The sequence below is a fragment of the Echiichthys vipera genome, assembly GCF_963691815.1.
Source record: "Echiichthys vipera genome assembly, chromosome: 18".
NCBI lineage: Eukaryota > Metazoa > Chordata > Actinopteri > Perciformes > Trachinidae > Echiichthys > Echiichthys vipera.
In genome coordinates, this window is record NC_139843.1 from 17,808,008 (window position 1) to 17,827,071 (window position 19,064).

The 19,064-nt window shown below is 42.9% G+C and overlaps 2 protein-coding genes across 3 annotated transcripts; both read left to right on the forward strand.

Moving 5' to 3' along the window:
* Positions 1–649: 649 nt before the first annotated feature.
* On the forward strand, positions 650–8,781 carry rangap1b (Ran GTPase activating protein 1b). 2 transcript variants are annotated; one of them, XM_083933407.1, is made up of 16 exons: positions 650–721; positions 1,094–1,212; positions 1,349–1,476; positions 1,587–1,646; positions 1,783–1,962; positions 2,163–2,297; positions 2,729–2,887; positions 2,987–3,100; positions 3,192–3,291; positions 3,862–3,946; positions 4,071–4,245; positions 4,420–4,503; positions 4,592–4,694; positions 4,800–4,888; positions 6,669–6,790; positions 6,956–8,780. In XM_083933407.1, the coding sequence occupies exons 2-16, from the start codon at positions 1,101–1,103 to the stop codon at positions 7,038–7,040; spliced, it is 1,731 nt and encodes a 576-aa protein (XP_083789533.1). In that variant the 5' UTR covers positions 650–721; positions 1,094–1,100; the 3' UTR covers positions 7,041–8,780. The 2 variants fall into 2 exon arrangements, with proteins under 2 accessions (XP_083789533.1, XP_083789534.1); XM_083933408.1 differs by lacking the exon at positions 650–721 and adding an exon at positions 786–887 and having other exon boundaries at positions 6,956–8,781.
* A 293-nt stretch (positions 8,782–9,074) lies between these two features.
* chadlb (chondroadherin-like b) lies at positions 9,075–19,049 on the forward strand. The gene is made up of 11 exons (XM_083932379.1): positions 9,075–9,166; positions 11,586–11,750; positions 11,852–12,046; positions 12,162–12,317; positions 12,428–12,573; positions 13,853–14,134; positions 14,236–14,452; positions 16,840–17,113; positions 17,211–17,623; positions 17,949–18,115; positions 18,456–19,049. Exons 2-11 carry the CDS (start codon positions 11,586–11,588, stop codon positions 18,754–18,756), a joined length of 2,316 nt encoding a protein of 771 aa, XP_083788505.1. The 5' UTR covers positions 9,075–9,166; the 3' UTR covers positions 18,757–19,049.
* The last annotated feature ends 15 nt before the right edge of the window (positions 19,050–19,064 follow it).

The window sequence follows — 19,064 nt, forward strand, 5'->3', positions numbered from 1 at the left end:
GTAATGCGTTATAAAGTAGATAGCTATCTCTTAGTTAGTGCTAATGATGGGAAAAGAATTTTGAAAGATTCAGATTTTAAATCATATTTGAGCACTACGGAACACTTAAAACTCCAAAATAATATATTGGCAACAACTATTAGATTATTTAGGATTTTTTCTTTTTTTTTTTTTTAATGTTTTACAGTCTTTGTACATTTGAATTTATGTAATTATTGTTTCTACATTTAGATATGTTTGGCATTGTGTGTAACTCTGCAACATGTAAGAAAAATATGTTTATAATTAATCTTTTCAATAGCAAATAAATAAATTAATACATTTTTTAAAAAGATTGGAAATAATACGAAATATAAAATTGGACTGAACGTGATTAACTTCATCTATAAAAAAAATACCCTTTGACCTTAAAAAAGTAGTCCCCATAATTAATTAATTAAATAAATTATAATTATTATATTAATTATAATTGACTAAATCCTCAATGTCTTATTTATTTTTAAAAATAAAAAAAAAACATAAAAGTGAATGCGTTCTCATGGGTTTCATAGAAGTTATTGACAGCAGGTGGCGGTAAAAGTATGGGTAAAAGGCTCCTAGATCACTCATAACGGACTTTAACAGAACCAACGAAGAAGAAACCGGGCCAGCATGACGTCACATGGTTGAGCAACTGGCGCGCTACACGGAAGAGCGTGTTCCAGTGAAATCACCGTTTGTGGTAAGTTTCAACGCTTCACTGAGAGCCGTTTGACCCATTCAACGGCCGAGAGACACGAGAATACGCTTTATACAGTCCGGACCCACCGTCACACCAGTTTTACTTCAACCTCCGTCATTTTAGTGTTGTTAACGTTTCTGTTGCGCACTTCTACGAGCTAGCGCCGGTGAGACTTATAGCTGCCGAGATTGCTGTTGATAAGTTAGCTCTGGTTACTGTTGGTAGTATATGATCTGTTTTTAATGTATCCACTGTCATTAAACATCGTCTCTCGATGTTGGGCAAGCTACTAGAGTTCTGCTCGTTTATATGTTGATAAAGTTACTAAACCCTGACCCCTCTCTCTGTTGTCTGACTCCTCGATGACTCCAGTGTCATCATGGCTTCGGATGATATTTCTCAGCTGGCTGATGCTCTTTCCAACACTCACGTCGGGGATGGAGAGCTGAGCTATAAAGGCCTTGGACTGAAGCTGGACGACGCAGAATCAGGTCAGATGTTTAGTAGAGCAGCAGAGAGCTTGTTGTTGTTGTTTTCTCTCTTTATTCGTCCTTGTGTATTGTTGACATCAGAGGCCTGGTGGCTGTTTCCTCTTCAGACCTGACAACCTGTTCTCTGTGCTTTCAGTGGAGGAGCTGGTCCATGAGATAGCGCAGTACCAGGGTCTGAGAGCTTTGAGCCTGGAGGGGAACACTGTGGGAGTGGACGCAGCCAGGGCCATTGCAACGGCTCTAGAGAGCAAAGACTTGCTCCAGGTACTCTGTTCATTGTTCTCAGTCACAGTGAACACATAGACCAGACCACACTTACTCAGAAGGAACACCATGCTGTTTTCTTTTTGTTTCAAGCCCTTTCTGTCTTTCAGAGATGCTATTGGAGTGACATGTTCACCGGAAGGTTGCGCTCTGAAATCCCAACAGCCCTGGTGAGAATTTCAGACACTGGTTCACGCAGTTGGGTTTTTAGGATTTGTTTCGTGATGAAGTGCTGAAACATAAGTCTTTGATATCCATTCTGTGAACATGCCTGTGTCACATGTTTTCTTTCTGTTTGTTCATCAGAGGTCTCTAGGTAGTGCTATAATGAGTGCAGGGGCCAGGCTGACCGAGCTGGATCTGAGTGACAACGCCTTTGGGCCAGATGGTGTGAAGGGGATCGAGCAGCTGCTGAAGAGCCCTTCCTGCCACACCTTGAGGGAACTAAGGCTCAACAATTGTGGCATGGGGATTGGAGGAGGGAAGGCAAGTTTATTTGACCTAATCTTGTTATTCGCTTACGCACCTCCAAGTAGCAGATTTCAAATAGTACCTTTTGTTCTCTCCTTAAAACAAAGTGGTAGAAAAGAAGTTTAAGATTTATAATAAGCCGCTTAAAAAAAACACAGTTTAATATACGTTTGCATTACAGTGCAGACCGTAACGGTGCTGTGTGGTTTGTGTAGATCCTGGCAGACGCTCTGATAGAGTGCTACAGACAGTCATCAGCACACGGAGCTCCACTCAGACTGAGAGTGTTCATCGCAGGGAGGAACCGCCTGGAAAATGAAGGAGCCAATGCCCTGGCTAAGGCCTTTCAGGTACGGAAAAATAACCCCCCAAATTGATTGAAAGTTTACTTTCCCCAGGTCCAGATTGTGATTGATTCCTGACAAGGTGTCATCATTATAAATACACAAATTATACAGGCACAAAAGAAAAGCATTGACTAAATGAAGATGAAAGAAAGAAAAGAAAGGGGGGGGCAAGGAGCCACCCACATCTGTTTCACAGCGAAACATGGAAACAAATTGCCATCTGCGGTATTTAGAATATATGAATAAATAAATAAATAATAGATAAATTAAGAAAGCTGTATTATTTTCAGAAGAGACTTTTCAAAAAATGGTTTAAGCCTCAACTACATCAGAAGACTCATTCACTCACAAAAGACAAACAAATAGCAAAACCCCTTCCTCTGTTCGTTATCACTATGTATTAATAATCTTAGATTCCTTTTTTTCCAATTTAGCTGATTGGCAGCCTGGAAGAAGTCCACGTGCCCCAGAATGGTATCAACTACGCAGGTGTGATGGCGTTGGCTTCAGCCATGCGACACAACCCGGAGCTCCGCGTCCTCAACTTCAACGACAACACCTTCACCAAGAGGGGAACGCTGGCCATGGCACAGGTAAGGCCTGTTCATCTCCCCCAATAAGTAGACAACATATGTAGCCAGCATGTCTGAGGCAAAGTGTCTGTACACGACTGTCTCCTGTTTGCCTTGCAGGCTCTGAGGCACCTGAGGAACGTACAGGTGATCAACTTTGGAGACTGTCTGGTCCGCTCTGAAGGAGCCATCGCCCTTGCGGCTGTCCTCAGAGAGGGACTGCCAATCCTCAAGGTCAGTTCACCATCAAAGTTCAGCCTTTTCTGTCCGTCTATGTCAGCCTCGTCCACCGAATGATTTCTTTTCCAATGTTCCTCATCCTCAGGAGCTCAATGTGTCATTTGGGGAGATCACAGAGGCAGCAGCCTTAGTGGTGGCTCAGGCTGTCATGGACAAACCTCACATGGAGAAAGTGGATCTGAACGGTACGAACGCAGGCCGCGGAGCTCGTCTCACTTTCTCTGTAGAAGTGGCAGTTAAAGGAAGAGTTCCCATCACTGTGAAAAACCTAAAAAGATCATGGAATCAGTTTATGAAATGATTTTAATTTTCTTGGGAAATTGTTACATTGGTGTCCGTTGAAATGGAACAATTATTATAATTATATAATTATATTATTTTCCAGTCATTATCTGTCCTGGATAACAAATGTTGGGACCAGAAAAGAATTGTTCCATTTCAATAGACTGCAGTGTAGCTTAGGTCCCATGGGCGTAATATATGTAGACTGACATGCAGTGTAACCGATAATGGACGACTCTTTGTGTACTGCCTATGTAGAAACGCCATTGTAGAGTTAAAAACTACTCGTTCTGACTAGAGGTTGAATGTACCGTTCATTTAATTGTAAAAGTTTCACACTCCTCTACCGTTTTAAGTGTGATGAAAATGTCAGAAATTTACTTTTAAATTTAAGCTGTTTTAAACCGGAAAATAGAATGACTAAAATAATGATACAAGAGCTGAAAGTTACTCTTGTATGCGACTCTTAACAGGGAACTGTCTGGGAGAGGAGGGCTGTGAGGCTTTAAGGGAAGCTATGGAAAACATGGAAAAAGGAGACATTCTGGCATCACTCAGGTAAAACATGAGTGTATTTCACATGGAGTGATCAAATTAATCTTTCTTGAAGCCAGTGTTCAGTGCAGAAACACACTTTATCTCTCAATAATGTTTTCTGGGTGTTCTCCTGACTTTACTGTAGTGATGATGAGGGAGAACCTGACGACGAGGATGAGGACGATGACGACGACCACGAAAGCGATGACGATGTCGATGCCGATGCCAACTGTAATGATGAAAACGAAGAGGACGATGAAATTGGGAAGGAGAATGGAATGACAAGAAAAGACGACAGTCCGGCAAAACCGCAGAGCCCAGTAAGATGACACAAAGAACATGCCGCATACATTTGCATTTTTATGTATTTACCAGACAACAGGTCAAGTTATTCTCTGTAGCTGTTCTATTGTTACGTTTCATACAAATGAACAATTCTAGCCTAGTCATATTGTGCTTGTTGTTTGTGACTGTGACTTTGTGTCCACCCTCAGGCAGAGATCATGTCTTTCCTCAGCTGCCCCTCTGCAGAGAAGCTCCTTCAACTTGGAGAGATGAGGATGAACCTGCAGCAACAGGTAGGAATCCAAAATATGTGTCCCAGCAGGTTGTGTGGTGCACAGACTGGATGTACTGTACTGTAAATAAACACTGTTTTCTCACCAGGTGGATGTGTCTGATCCACACAAGGCCGCTGATGTCCTTCTGAAAATCGCTTCTTTGTACAGTGAGGATCCAGAGACCAAGACAGCCGTCTTTGAAACTATTGGTGAATAAAATGCTATTTTGTATGAGGCGGTTCTGTTGTTGATAGATCTCACCCTTTTATGTACTGACCTGTCTCGTAAACAACCCGCATCCATGTGTCTCGCAGACGACGTGTTAAAGAAGCTCCTCTCTGGCTCAGCTCTCCAGTCATACTGCTTCCTCTCCACGCTGCTGGTCATGATGGGACTTCTCAAGGTACAGTGTTGCTGCAGCACCCCAGGAGTCTGTCACAGAACTAACGGGCACCAGGATTGTTTGATTGTGTTAAATCACATTTAAGGGATGGTTCAGATTTTTGAAGTAGGATTGTATATGGTCAGTGTGTTACCTACAGTACAATATGCAGTTGGCACGCCCCCAGTTTGGAGAAGCGGTTAGGACTCCTGACATGGAAGCTAAGCAATATGCTGGTATGGATGGGAACAGCAAATACATTTATTTTAGCCACCTGAAAAAAGATCAATATCAGTTTAAGTGTATGCTATATTTGATATATCTTCACCACTTAACCTTTCCTTCAGACTGCCCTGTTTGAGTTTACACCATAGGCTGTATAAAGGTGTACTCACCTATGGGAGTCGCCATCTTGTCAGACTTTGACTCCGCCTCATTTCCTCTTACCAAAAAAGGGCATGTATGTGAAGTTGGAGGGGTGGGAGATATGTCCATCTGGCTGACGTTTACCTCCGAGGAGAAGTGAGGGCCAGCGGCTAGCTGTCACTCAAGAGGCCACACCCCTAATTATTCATTAACTTTAACCTCCAATAAAATAAAAACTAACCTGGTACAAAAAAATTCACCGCCCTCAGTGTTGTCATGGAGATATGACCTAAACATATAGACTAGAATTTAGTTTGTAACAGGCCTAAAAAAAGTTTAATTATGCTGTGAAAATGGCCTGTCTAACATGGGGGTCAATGAGAAACTGCTCTATCGTGTAAACTACTCCTAGTGGACACTCAGAGAACTGCAGTTTTTGGCACTTCTGTGTTGGATCAACCAGGAAGTCGCTGTGGCGGGGGCTTGGTTTACACTGGGGGAACTGAAGCTATTCTGTGCTCTCGTCAAACCACCAGACTATTGTCAAAAACAGCTATTTTTACCTCGCAGAACACAGGAGTTACTGGTTTACCACTGCCTCGATTGGTAAGTTAGTTTTGTTAGTTCCTAACACTTTAAAACACCAACACAGTTACACAAACTAACTGATTGTGGCAGCCGTAGCTGCAACTCCCATGTTCTGTGAGGTAAAATGGCAGTTTTTGTCAATGGAGTCTCGTGGCTTAGACGAAAGCATAGATAGATAGGCGGCTTCAGTTCCTCCTGTGTAAACTTGAACATTACTGAGGGCAAGGTAAAGTGGTGAAAATATTTCAAATATAGCATTAAACTCAATGATTTTTTTTAGGCGTCTAAAATACGTTTAGCTGCTGCCCTCGTCCACAGCCGTACATTGCTTCTGTTTCTGTTCCTGTCCTCCTGCCTGCTTGTCTAAACTGGGGGTGTGTCAACGCATCTACTGTATGTAACACACTGACTATGGATAATAGCTCATACAACCACACTTCAAAAATCAGAATTATCCTTTATCTCTAAGTTCTACACATCATACGCCTGTGAATGTTCTCATTCGTCCAGGTCGTCGTTATCCTCAAAGCAATTTCAGTCAAAAACAACTGGACTGGTTGTTTGTCTAGGAAGAGGTTTCACCTCTCAGCCTGGTCAGATGCGTACATGAACTGATGAAGCCTCTTGGATGAGAGGTGAAACGTCTTCCTAGACAAACAACCAGTCCAGTTGTTTTTGACTGAAATTGCTTTGAGGGCTACACATCATACGTTTAGTTATCTTTAGACAAGCACACAGTTCAAGTGGTTGAAGCACTTTTTTCCTTTCTATTACTGTTTGATATGTAATAGCATTATTAATTAAAATCGGTTCATTTAGGTTTCTACATATCTGTTCTGTGTTTTAGGGAGAGGGGAAGATGAAAAAGGTGTCACTGGTCCCAGGTCAGCTGTTGTGTTTGGAGTACGCTGTCCGGCAGGAATACTTCCCCCAGCACCATGCCTGGCTGTTTCACACCATCATGTCCAAGTAAGGTCATCTTTTATCTACACATGTACCTCTTAGTCAATGTGAAACATGAATAAAAGTAGTGTAGAACCATTTGTAACCTGTTGAAAAAGTGTCACATTAGTTTCTGCAGTCTGGTGCTGCGACTTTTAAGTCTTTCACCTTTTTGTCTTTGTGAATCCTCAGGAGCACTGAAGCTCTGGAGTCCTGCAGCAGCGCTAGTGAGAGGCTGAGTGCTGCTCTGGAGAAGAAGTGCCACGACCAACACTGATGCCACTGATCAACTACTGCCAGTACCAACACTGGGACACACACACACACACACACACACACACACACACAACATAACCAACAGGGAAACTTTACACTTGAACAAGGGACTCGGACAACCACTTAATGTATCTCCACTTCTGATTTGTATATTTAATGAAGGCAAAAACTGTCCAGAATGTCTTACTTTTTATTTTTCTACTTGTACTCGTGACTTATATTTTTATAGAAAGAAGAAGAATATAGAAATACACATCAGGTGACCTTTTAGATGACTATGTAAAGAATGAAACTGAATGTAACCTGGAGCGGAGCTAACATTACACAATGTCCGTCTGGTACCTTCTGCAACATATGGCATTTAGTTATAAATAGTCTCAGTTTCAGACAACGTTTCCATACACAAAATACTCAGTTTTTTTGCCCCTATTCCGAAACTGACAATATTCCTACTACTGTTTACATGTTTCCATCCAGCTGTTCAAAATGGGAAAGAAAAAGTTTTACACCGGTGACGGACAGCCTAGCTCTTTCATTCTTTCAACCACCTTCTTGAAAAAGTTGAGGTTGCGTCGTTTGCACATATCTAAAAACCTGTTGACATCCAAGCCTTTAATAATGTTTACGAGTAGGTGTGTTTCTCCTTCACCTCAGAAATGTGAGGTGTTCTTTTGGGCATTCATCTCTACGTTACCACAGCCTCGCAAACTGTTGATCAGTTGGTTTGTTTACAACAATCATAGCAATGCACAGAGCAAACAGGCAAGAGGCTGCAAACTGTGATCAAAAACATGACCTGTATCAAATTCTGAATATTGTCAGATTCGGAATAAGAGTGGAATATTTGTGCGCATGCAAACATAGTCAATGTTAAACAACAACACAACAATGCATCTATTACAGACGGGGTGTAGCTACGGAAATATCCAGGTTAATATATTATGGCTTTTTCCAGCTCTTGATAGAAATTGTGAACATTTGGGCAAATATCATATATTTACAGGCTTCTGATAAACTCACAGTTACAGATTTGCTGTAATTTAAGACCAATATCTGACATTAGCTGACATTTGTAGCTGTGAAACAGTGTTATGGAGGGCTCAGACAGAAATGGGAAACCCATCACACTGAGCAGAAAAACTTAAATCTATACATCATAATAAATTAGTCAAAAATAAACAGTGGACTTTATTGTTCTGTCTCACTAATAAGATGCATCACATGCTATAGTTTATTTTAAGCAGGGCTTAGTTGAAGAAGAAAAACCAGTAAGGGAAAATAATCTTTCAGGACTGTCCAATCACAATCCTTGTTGCTCATAAGGTTTGGTCAGTTCAGGCTGCTGTGTGCATCTGACTGTGAGCAGGAATGGGCTGCATGCAGGAGCACCACATACCATGAGCCTGAATACACACTTCTGTGTGCATCGGCGTGCTCTGAGCCCAGTCATAACACTGCACAGCTCAGGGGGAACTACAATCACTTTTACCTGATGTTTCTGCTCTTTACTCCTCCATAATCGGTCTTAATGAAACATGTGCTCCTATATGACTTCAGTGGCTGTGTGTCACCCCATATCGCTGTTAATGTGTGGGAGCATTTAATGGAAATAGGATGAATCCACTTCAATGGCATTTACGTTCTCTTCTGAATAGCATCAGACAATGTGGATTGCATTTATATTGTCAGGATGTTTACTTAACGGATATGTTGTTGATTTTTACTGAAAGAAATAAAACAGATCTAACAAGCCTGACTCACTGTGTGTGTGTACACTGTGTGTTTGTTTGTGTGTGTGTGCGTGTGTTTGTGTGTATAGAGTACAGACCATGCTGTGATGAATCTTCCAATTTAGGGGGAGAGTGAACAGTCATAGGCAGTGAGGTAAAGATGGATAAATAACTACTCAGTTTGAAGTGAACTATTCCTTTAATGGGCCAGTGTGCATACTTTAGAGGTGGAGGTGTGTTTGTGTCCGGGAGGGGAGGGGGGGGGGTTGTCAGTGAATGAAGGGATAAACGGAGTTTGTTTTGGATGGGGGACAGCCCGGGGAAGAGCAGCAGAGGGAACCGGGACCGTGAGAGAGTCAGCGGCCAGTAATCGACCCGCAGCTGGACGAAAGCAACGGTGAGTTCGTGCGTAAAATGGATTCCTGCACTTACTGTAGAGAGTCAGTTGGTTGAATTTTATAACTTGTTTTCGAATGATTATTGTGATATGAACATTTGGCCACAGAAAAAAACAAGACTTACAGTTGAATAACCAAATTGCTTAATTATCCAATCGAGGAGACGCTGTGATTTGTCTTGTTTTGTGTTTTTGATTTAAACGAAATAAAACTCATTTTTAAATGTAAGGGCTGAACTAAAGACTACAAAATTCGTAGTTTTCATTAAGTGCGCGAATTTAACAAATACAAGATAATACTACGGGTTCTTGACATTCCCGAGACGTCGTTAAACCAGCATTCATGTTTACGCACGGACATTAACATGTTGAAAATCAGAAAAAAAATGTTGCAAGATCATTCATGGTAAAAAAAAACATTTTTAAATTCATACACGGCCGATAGAAAGTAGTTTTCTCACCGTCCCTGGACAGGAGGGGACACATTTTTCAGGGAGAAATGCGTTTTGGCACAACACCGGCAGGGAAAGACACTGTGCGTCTTTGTGCGCGGCCGGCGCGGCAGCTCCTCTGCGGTCTGGACTGTTGATCCCCGAGGGGACGCGGACAAACAGTCCGGCCGGAGAAAATTCCTCCGTCTCTAGTTTCTTGGCCCCTCTCTACTCAGGGGGCCTTATGAACAAAACGTAGTATGCTGCTAAAATATCACAGACCTACTGTATAATCCACCCCAAATGAAACGTAAACGTTATTCGCCCTGATTCATACAGCCCTGGGTCTCCGTCGGCTCCATCTCTAACAGGATTTGGAACAGTAGGTTTGACGGAAATGATAAAGCATGGCACTCTTTCACCGCGCCATCATTTTGAGACTCCCAAATATCCGAGTGTGGAGCTGTGAAGCTTCTCATGTCCATTCCTGCGGATCAAGACTGTTGATCCGACATGGGAATGTGGTTTTAAGGCATTCCAGCGAAGACTGGGGGAGCCCAATCCGACCAGAATAACACCAATCCCCCTGCACTACACGAGTATTAAGTCAGTTTGATATACCACCTTCATTCACTATAAAAAACAAACAAATTATTATGCACTTCAACCACTTCATTGAATTATGTCAAACCAACTGTGCAACATATATAGTAATATCCGTCATGTACCACCAGGCTTGTATAAATATATATTTTTAGAATTTTTAAAAATGATTTTTTGCAAAACTAAAATCTATTATTCTTCCTTATCTTTTAACCAGGGGATGCCAAACCACTTGTGCAACGAAAAGTAAATGTGTAAACTGACTTAATACTCATCAAGAGTACAGAGTGATGGAGATATTGTTTGTCAAACTGAGCTTTAGTAAGAAAATGTAAAACAATGTGACAAGCACCTTTCTCTGACAGTAAGACCCAAGTTTGTCAGGCTGTGGTAAACGTGTGGAATATACTGTTGGAATCCTGCAGGCTTTGATTTCACCTGCACACACACATTCTTCTTGATATTAACAACTACAGGCAGTGGTGGAAGAACTCGGACACTTTACTTAAGTAAAAGTAGCAAAAACACACTGTAAAATACTCAATAACAAGGTCCTGCATTCAAGGTTCTACTTATAGGAGACATATGCTCATTTTCAGGTTGATGGAACAACTCATTGATATCTAGGTGTCTAAGGTGTCACAAGGTTGAAACTATGCATTGTCTCTTATAAGCCTATGTTGTTAATGTAAAATATGACAGTTGTCAATCACTGTCAAATGAATGAAGTAATGTAAAAAGTGCAATATTTCCCTCTTACATGTAATGGAGTAGAAGTAACAAGTAACATGAACTGGAAACACTAAACTAGCAAGTACCTCAAAATGGTACTTGATCTCAACACTTCAAGGGGCCAATCTGCTCAGGAGGTGCTAATTTAACCATTCATACACCGATGGCACAGCCTTTCGGGAGCGATTTGGAGTTCAGAGTCTTGTTCAAGGACACCTCCACATGTGGACTCGAGGAGCGGAGGGACGACCAGCTCTACCGCCTGCGCCTCGCTGTGGCTCCTGAGAAGGTCTGGGGTCCTAGAACGTGTACTTACTTCATAGCATTTAACTGTGAACGTTTCAGTGAATATGATAAAAAGAATCTTGAGGAGTGCAGCTTTAAATGAACGGTCAAACAAACACAGAGACAAAGGCTTGAAACACTGTACACAGTTCAGTTTACAGAGAGAAGAGCAGTAAATGATGCTGTTTTGGTGTTTCCCTCTGTGGACACTGCCACGGCCAAGTTAGTTAACCGTGAGTGAATCTATTAAGGTACCTCACGTCTAAAGAATCAAAAGAACAGCCAGTTGCTGGTGGCTTTGGCTCTTCTTGTTATTTATTTTATTCCTACCACATGCAATAAGTAAAAGCTGTTAATGTCCCTCTAAGATGTTCTCCCAGCTCTGTCCTGTCACCCTCTGGGTCCTGCTGCTCCTCTGCATCCCTGCAGCGCACACAGCAAAATGTCCACATCAGTGCATCTGTGACCAGATCCAGCTCACCGTGACCTGCGTCAACAAGAACCTGACCCAAGTTCCTCCTACTGTTGACGAGGTCTCTCTCTCTCACACACTCACACACACACACACCAACGTTTATATAGTATATTTAGTTCCCATATGGTTTTTCGAATGTGTAATCCCTTTTCTTTCTAGATCACAGTGAAATTAGATCTTCGAGGCAACGACATCCAGGAACTTCCCACCGGGGCTTTCAAACACACTCCGTACCTGACTCACCTGTCGCTGCAGCGCTCAAACATCCGCAGGGTGAAGGAGGGGGCTTTCCGTGGTCTTGGTCGCCTGGTCTTCCTCAACCTGGCCAACAACAACATTGACATCCTTTACCAGGTCGTCACACTTACGCTGCAGATCACATTCTCACAACCATACTTATAAAAAACAAACTCTACCCTCCTCTAACATACACATTTTCAGTCTCGTTTGTCTTCTTTTGTGAGTCCAGGAGTCATTCGATGGCCTGTCCTCGCTGAAGCAGCTCATGATTGACCGTAATCGTGTGGAAGAGATCCAGCCTGGAGCTTTCTCTCAGCTTGGCTTCCTCAACCTGCTCTCCCTTACGCACAACCAGCTGGTTTACATCCCCAACATGGCCTTCCAGGTAGCAAAGTACCTCAAAATGGCAAACTGAAAAGGTGGTTTAAAGAAATGCAGAAATGCCTCCTGTTTTTGGAACATTCATTAAAAAAGCTGACCTCTTCTCTCTTCCAGGGCTTGCAGAACATCAAATGGCTTCGTCTTAGTCACAACTCTCTAAACTACCTGGACATCGAGGCATTCGCCGGGCTGTTCACCCTCACCCGGCTCAGTTTGGACCACAACGAGCTGCAGTTCTTCCCCACTGAGACCATGACCAGGTAGGCTGCTTGGCACATGTCACTATCTAGGTGTCAGTGTCATTTGTGATTTGCACAGAACTCTCATGTGGACGGTAAACCTACTTTAGGAGACATTTTCTATGCAAAATACTAAATATTAAAAGGGCCCATACTATGCTCATTTTCAGGTTCATACTTGTATTTTGGGTTTCCCCTAGAACATGTTTTCATGCTTTAATGTTCAAAACACATTCTTTTTCTCATCCTGTCTGTCTGAATATACCTGTATTCACCCTCTGTCTGAAACGCTCCATTCTAGCGCTTGTCTCTTTAAGACCCCCTCCTGAAAAAGCCCAGTGTGCTCTGATTGGTCAGCATTTCTGGGTCTTCCCTATCTGCGCTCTCTGCGTCTCTCTCATTGTAGCCGGGGAATGACTGTGATGACACTGTAGCTGCACTTTCCACTCTGGTCTAACAACCATCAGCTAACGGTCTAGCGATAATTTAACCTCGCTAGTATTTCAAGGCTTTCCGGTGTATATTTCCTTTTCCAAGCATTGGCCACTCTTTACGGTCTGCTTAGACAGTTGAGACGTGAGAATTAAGTTAAGATGCAACATCTCTATAAACAGATTTTTGCATATGGATGCAAATAAATTTAACAAAAAGCGAAATCATTGTCAGAGGACAGCAGATTGGTTCTGATATTCCATTTCAGCCATCACGCTCCCCTCTTCTGCTCCACATCACATGGCTTTTAATTGGTTTTCAGTTTTATTCTGTGTGCATTTGATTGTGACTTTTCTTTTTATCAACTGCCTGCTTTCTTTAATTGTTCTTTTTTTATTTTTGCTTGCTTTCAATGTTATTTGTGTCTTGTTTCTTGTGATTTTACCTGTATAACCTGCAAAGCACATTGGGTTGCCGATTATTATGAACTGTGCTATACAGTATAAATACATTTGTGTAGCCTTGGCCTTTTTCTTTTTAATAGCATCTCAACCTGCTTCTTAATTAAAAAAGACATAGAAATCTCAATTTTTACAAAATGGGACCTTTAATTAAAAAAAAAAAAAAAGTTACCTGCTACAAATTACTGCTCTTGACACGAACCAAGACAAAGAGTGTGAGGTTCTACTTAGGCACAGTGGTGCTTTGAAGTGTGGTGCGGGGCTCTAAGCCATTGGTTAAAATCACAGTTGCCTGGTGTCTTGGAGGGAAAAAAGATCAGAATGCTCTTATAGAGTAATATTTCAGTAATAAACCCAAAATTTCCATTCTAATTTTACACACTTCTTGGTATCCACTTGGTATCCAGACTGCCAGAGGTGACCCGTCTTGATCTGAGCTACAACCCAATGACTTACCTCGGAGAAGAGGTGGTGTCCATGGCCAAACTGACCCACCTCTTTCTGGACCACATGTCCCTGCAGGACATGGTCAACACAGCTGTATCAAAATCCCCGAGCCTCATCCACTTGGACATCAGCTACAACCAGCTGCGTGTCATCCAGCCCTTCTCTGAGGGTTCACCCAACCTGGCGCGCCTCAACCTGGCAGGGAACCCCATCTACTGCAACTGCTACCTGCGTCCACTAAGGTACAGCAAACCTCTGTGGATCTCAAACCAATGGCTGACTTCTAGTGCTTTAATTCTGTCAACCAAAAGTTACTAATCATCCTTTTGACGTCTCACTACAGGGAGTGGTCGATCCGGAGCAAGGTGAAGCTGATGGGGACGTGCGGAGGACCGGCCCATCTGTCAGGAGAGAACCTGGAGGCCGTTCACCCTCCTGAGCTGCGTTGCCAGAGCCAGGAGGCCATGCTGAAGGCCGAGCTCGAGGAGGCAGCCAGGATCACTCCACCCACGCAAGAGCCAGAGAAAAAGGTCAAGTGTCCTGTCAACTGTGCCTGCGAGGTGAGTGGGCTCTCTGGCGCTTTTGTGATTTCCTTTCTGACACATTTCTTATACCTCAATTAGCTGATTTCAAGTTTCTGGAGGACTCTTACTTCTTACTAAAAAAAAAAAAAGCCTTGCAGCTGTGCAGCATTCTCACTCTTGTTGTTCAAACTGACAAAAACATGACATGAAAGGACATCTTGGAAAGTAGGCTTATTCGCTTTCTTCCGTTTGACTGTTTCATATCTGTGCGCTAAATTGAAGCCGATACCAGCAGCTGATTTGCCTAACTTATCATAAGTTATAATAATAATGATAATAATAAAATATTTTATTTGTATTGCACTTTACATTCAACAATGTCAAAGTGCTACAGAGCAGAATAGAAACAATATACAAATAAAAGGTCAAATGAAAAATAAGTAATAATAATAATGTATAATAATAATAATAAAAGCATCTTTAGTCTGCGGGGCCCTCAGGTGGTTAGGGAGGGCGCTCCATAACCTCGGAGCAGTTGAGGAAAAGGCCAGATCACCCATGGTGCGGAGCTTGGGACTTGGAGGGTGTGTGAGGTACCAGAACGGAGGGTGTGTGAGAAGGTCTGGGGTGTCAGGAGTTCCTTCAGGTGTAGTGAGGTATGTCCGTGAATGCACTGGTGGGTGAGGAGGGAAACCTTGTACTCAACTCTGAGTGGGACAGGGAGCCAGTGAAGAGATTTCAGGATGGACAGAGTTTGGAGATGTTCCTGAGGTGGTAGAAGGATGTCCTACAGATGTGTTTAATGTGGGTGTCAAAAGAGAGTTGAGGATCCATTTTAACACCGAGGCTAGTGACAGAAGTGGAAAGGGGGGATGTTTTGTCCGGAGAAGATGAGACTGGTGATGGTGGATGAGCGTAGCTGATGAGAGTTTAGAGTCAACCTCATTGAGGTTAAACCATGGATTCAACTCTCTAAAACTGTAACCTGCTGAGGTTGTTTCACATATATACATATCCTGCCAGTCAGTTATCCACAAGGCAGTATTTCTTCTTTCCCCTCTCACAATAGTGTTAAAAAAAGGGTCAAAAACATATTTTTGCACTCTGAGCACTGCCCTGCTTCACATGCACAGCATTCGATACACGATACCAGTTTGAATAGCTTGCAGACACATTATGCAACCTTTGTCTTAAAGCTAGTTCTCCTTAACCACTACACCAAAACTGCAGAATGTACTGAAATACTATAGAAAAATAGATACCACCCAATCAAAATTTAGCAAGTTGAGGAACAGTATCTTTTTATACATCAATGGCTACATATTTACAAAGAACGAACACATTCTGGATGTAAAACAAGAAAAAATAAAATGTTTCAACAAACATTTGTCTGCTATGTTGAGCCAGAATCACCTTCAGAGTCATATGCACAGGTTTCATGTTTGACTCAGAATCAGCTGAAACTGAGGGCGCTCCATAACCTCGGAGCAGTTGAGGAAAAGGCCAGATCACCCATGGTGCGGAGCTTGGGACTTGGAGGGTGTGTGAGGTACCAGAACGGAGGGTGTGTGAGAAGGTCTGGGGTGTCAGGAGTTCCTTCAGGTGTAGTGAGGTATGTCCGTGAATGCACTGGTGGGTGAGGAGGGAAACCTTGTACTCAACTCTGAGTGGGACAGGGGGCCAGTGAAGAGATTTCAGGATGGACAGAGTTTGGAAATGTTCCTGGGGTGGTAGAAGGATGTCCTACAGATGTGTTTAATGTGGGTGTCAAAAGAGAGTTGAGGATCCATTTTAACACCGAGGCTAGTGACAGAAGTGGAAAGGGGGATGTTTTGGCCGGAGAAGATGAGACTGGTGATGGTGGTTGAGCGTAGCTGATGAGATGTGCCGACTAGGATGGCTTCTGTTTTGGAGCTGTTCAGCTGAAGAAAGCTTAGCTTCATCCCTGCCTCTCTCCTCCAGGCAGGTGGTCAGTGTGGATGTTGGCAGGGGAGCAGAAGAAGTGGGGGTTGTCCTTATGTAAAGCTGCGTGTCATCAGCATAACAATGACTGGATGTTGAGGAAACTGTCTAAAGCCTCTAGGGTCTGCTCTCAGACCAGCTCTTAAATCTCGTCCTCTTGATACCGACAACCAAACAAAAATGAAATGTGACCCTGAAAAGGTGTATAAGAAAGATTTAGTGGTGCTGGATTATTAAGATTATTTTTAATTGTTTTGAGAATGGTATTAAATTGATCTAACTCTTGGTAAAAATCAAGTACTATAAGCGCATTTCTTAAAATGACAAACTATTCCTTGTTGTACATCACTAAAACATTTTCTACGACCCAACACCATCATAGCGGATGGAAACATAATGTCAAATTTATGTCTGTCCTCTCCTGTCTGTCCATTACATTCCCAATGCCTCCCTGTCTTTAGGATGAAACACACCACTCCTCGTGTGAGAACCGCAGTCACACGAAAGTTCCTCGGGGTTTCTCTCCCAACACACGTCTCCTGGACCTGCGTGGCAACCAATTCCATTACATCCCCAGCAACAGCTTTCCAGGCGTGGCCCAGGTGGTGTCCCTACATCTGCAGCGCTGCAAGATTGTGGAAGTGGAGGACGGGGCTTTCAGTGGAATGAAGGGACTGATCTACCTATACCTGTCAGAGAATGACCTCACTTCCCTCAGCCCTGACGCCTTTAAAGGTATTTTAGATGCTAAATTGAATTGGTAGAAAAGGCCTTTGTAGGAGTATTCTGACCTATCTCTGAAAGAAGTCATTTCTGTCATTTAAATCCGCAGGCCTCCCTCAGCTGACTTACCTCCACCTGGAGAAGAATCGCTTCACTGGTTTCCCCAAAGGAGCCTTCAAACTGGTGCCCAGCCTACTGGCGCTTCACTTGGAAAACAACTCCATCCCCAAACTGGAGCCAGACATCTTGAACGGAGCTGAGGGCCTCAGAGCCCTCTACCTCACCGGGAACACCATCGATCATGTGTCACCCAGGGCTCTGGACCAGGCCAGTGACCTCGATACGCTCCACCTGGGAGGGAACAAGCTGAAAGAGGTGCCCACTGACGCGCTGAGCAAGGCGGGAAACCTCCGAGACCTGAGGCTGTCTGGGAATTCAATTCGCTGGGTGGGGCCAAATGCTTTTCGACCATTGGAGGGGTCGCTGAAGGAGCTGTATCTGGATAACATGGGACTGGAGAAGGTGAGTGGGCGACTACACTTTCCAACAGCAGTCTAGACCTTTCTCAACATACCCTCCTCTTTTTTTTACTCTGAACTGCGTATGGAAGCCCGATTATCTCCAAGTAATGATTCAGTATCTGAAAATAATGACTTAAAAATACTGTAATGACTCAGTATCTTAAAAATAATGACTTAGTATCTGAAAATAATGGCATCTTACAATAATGGGCATCTCAAAATGAGAAACTAAATGAAACATTAACTTAGTATCAAGCTTTATGGTCAACAAGAACTCATTTCAGAGTTTATTTAACCATTTTCTGTTGTGATTTCTCTCACTCCAGATGTCACAGAGCTCCCTGGCAGGTCTGGGTCCAGTGTTGAGGAGTCTCTTCCTGGAGGGCAACCAGCTGGAGGAGGTGCCTAATCTGCACCCTCTCACTTCTTTGGAGGTCATCAATCTGGCCGACAACCCTCTGATGTGTGACTGCCCTCTGCTGCCACTACGCATGTAAGACAATTACAGCACGAGTGCAGTCATGAATGACTGAGGTTTTTGACCAACAGGCGTTTCTAAAGTCTGAAAATGTTTTCTAAGATAATGTTTTATTCTTTACCAATATGATTAGTTTTAAAGCCCACTGATAATATATTACACCCAGTACAAACTTAAATACAGAGAGGACATCATGATCACACTCAACTCTGAATTGTAGTTCAGTGTAATTGTATTTTGTTGTAATTTCCATTGATATATTTTACCTAGTAGTACCACAAGTTATTAATTTGAGATGTTCTACTTATTTTTTAGGCATTTTTTGTAAAATAGTTTGATCTTTTCTCTTATTTAGGTGGATTGAGAAAGTCAACCTAAAGGTACGAGCCACCTGTGCCAATCCCCCTGAGCTGAGGGGCCGCCGGGTCAAGGATGTCCACGTCTTCAGGGCCTGTCCCGGGGGCGAGAGCCTCCCCGCCCCCCCTACTGCCACCCCAAAGCCAGCCAAGGCACCGAAGGCCACAAAACCCAAACCAATGCACCTAACTGGCCTTCGGCATGTCAAAATGCTCAAAGCTAAATCCAAACTTCGCAAAAGTCCAAACACAAAACCGGCAGCAGCCAAGAAAACCACCAAGAAACGCAGCATGGCCTGAACCTGCTGCCTTTTGTACTGATGTTTAGAGTCAACCTCGTTGAGGTTAAACCATGGATTCAACTCTCTAAAACTGTAACCTGAGGCTGTTTCACATATCCTGCCAGTCAGTTATCTATGAGGCAGTATTTCTTCTTTCCCCTCTCACAATAGTCAAAAACATATTTTTGCACTCTGAGCACTGCCCTGCTTCACATGCACAGCATTCGATACACGATACCAGTTTGAATAGCTTGCAGACACATTATGCAACCTTTGTCTTAAAGCTAGTTCTCCTTAACCACTACACCAAAACTGCAGAATGTACTG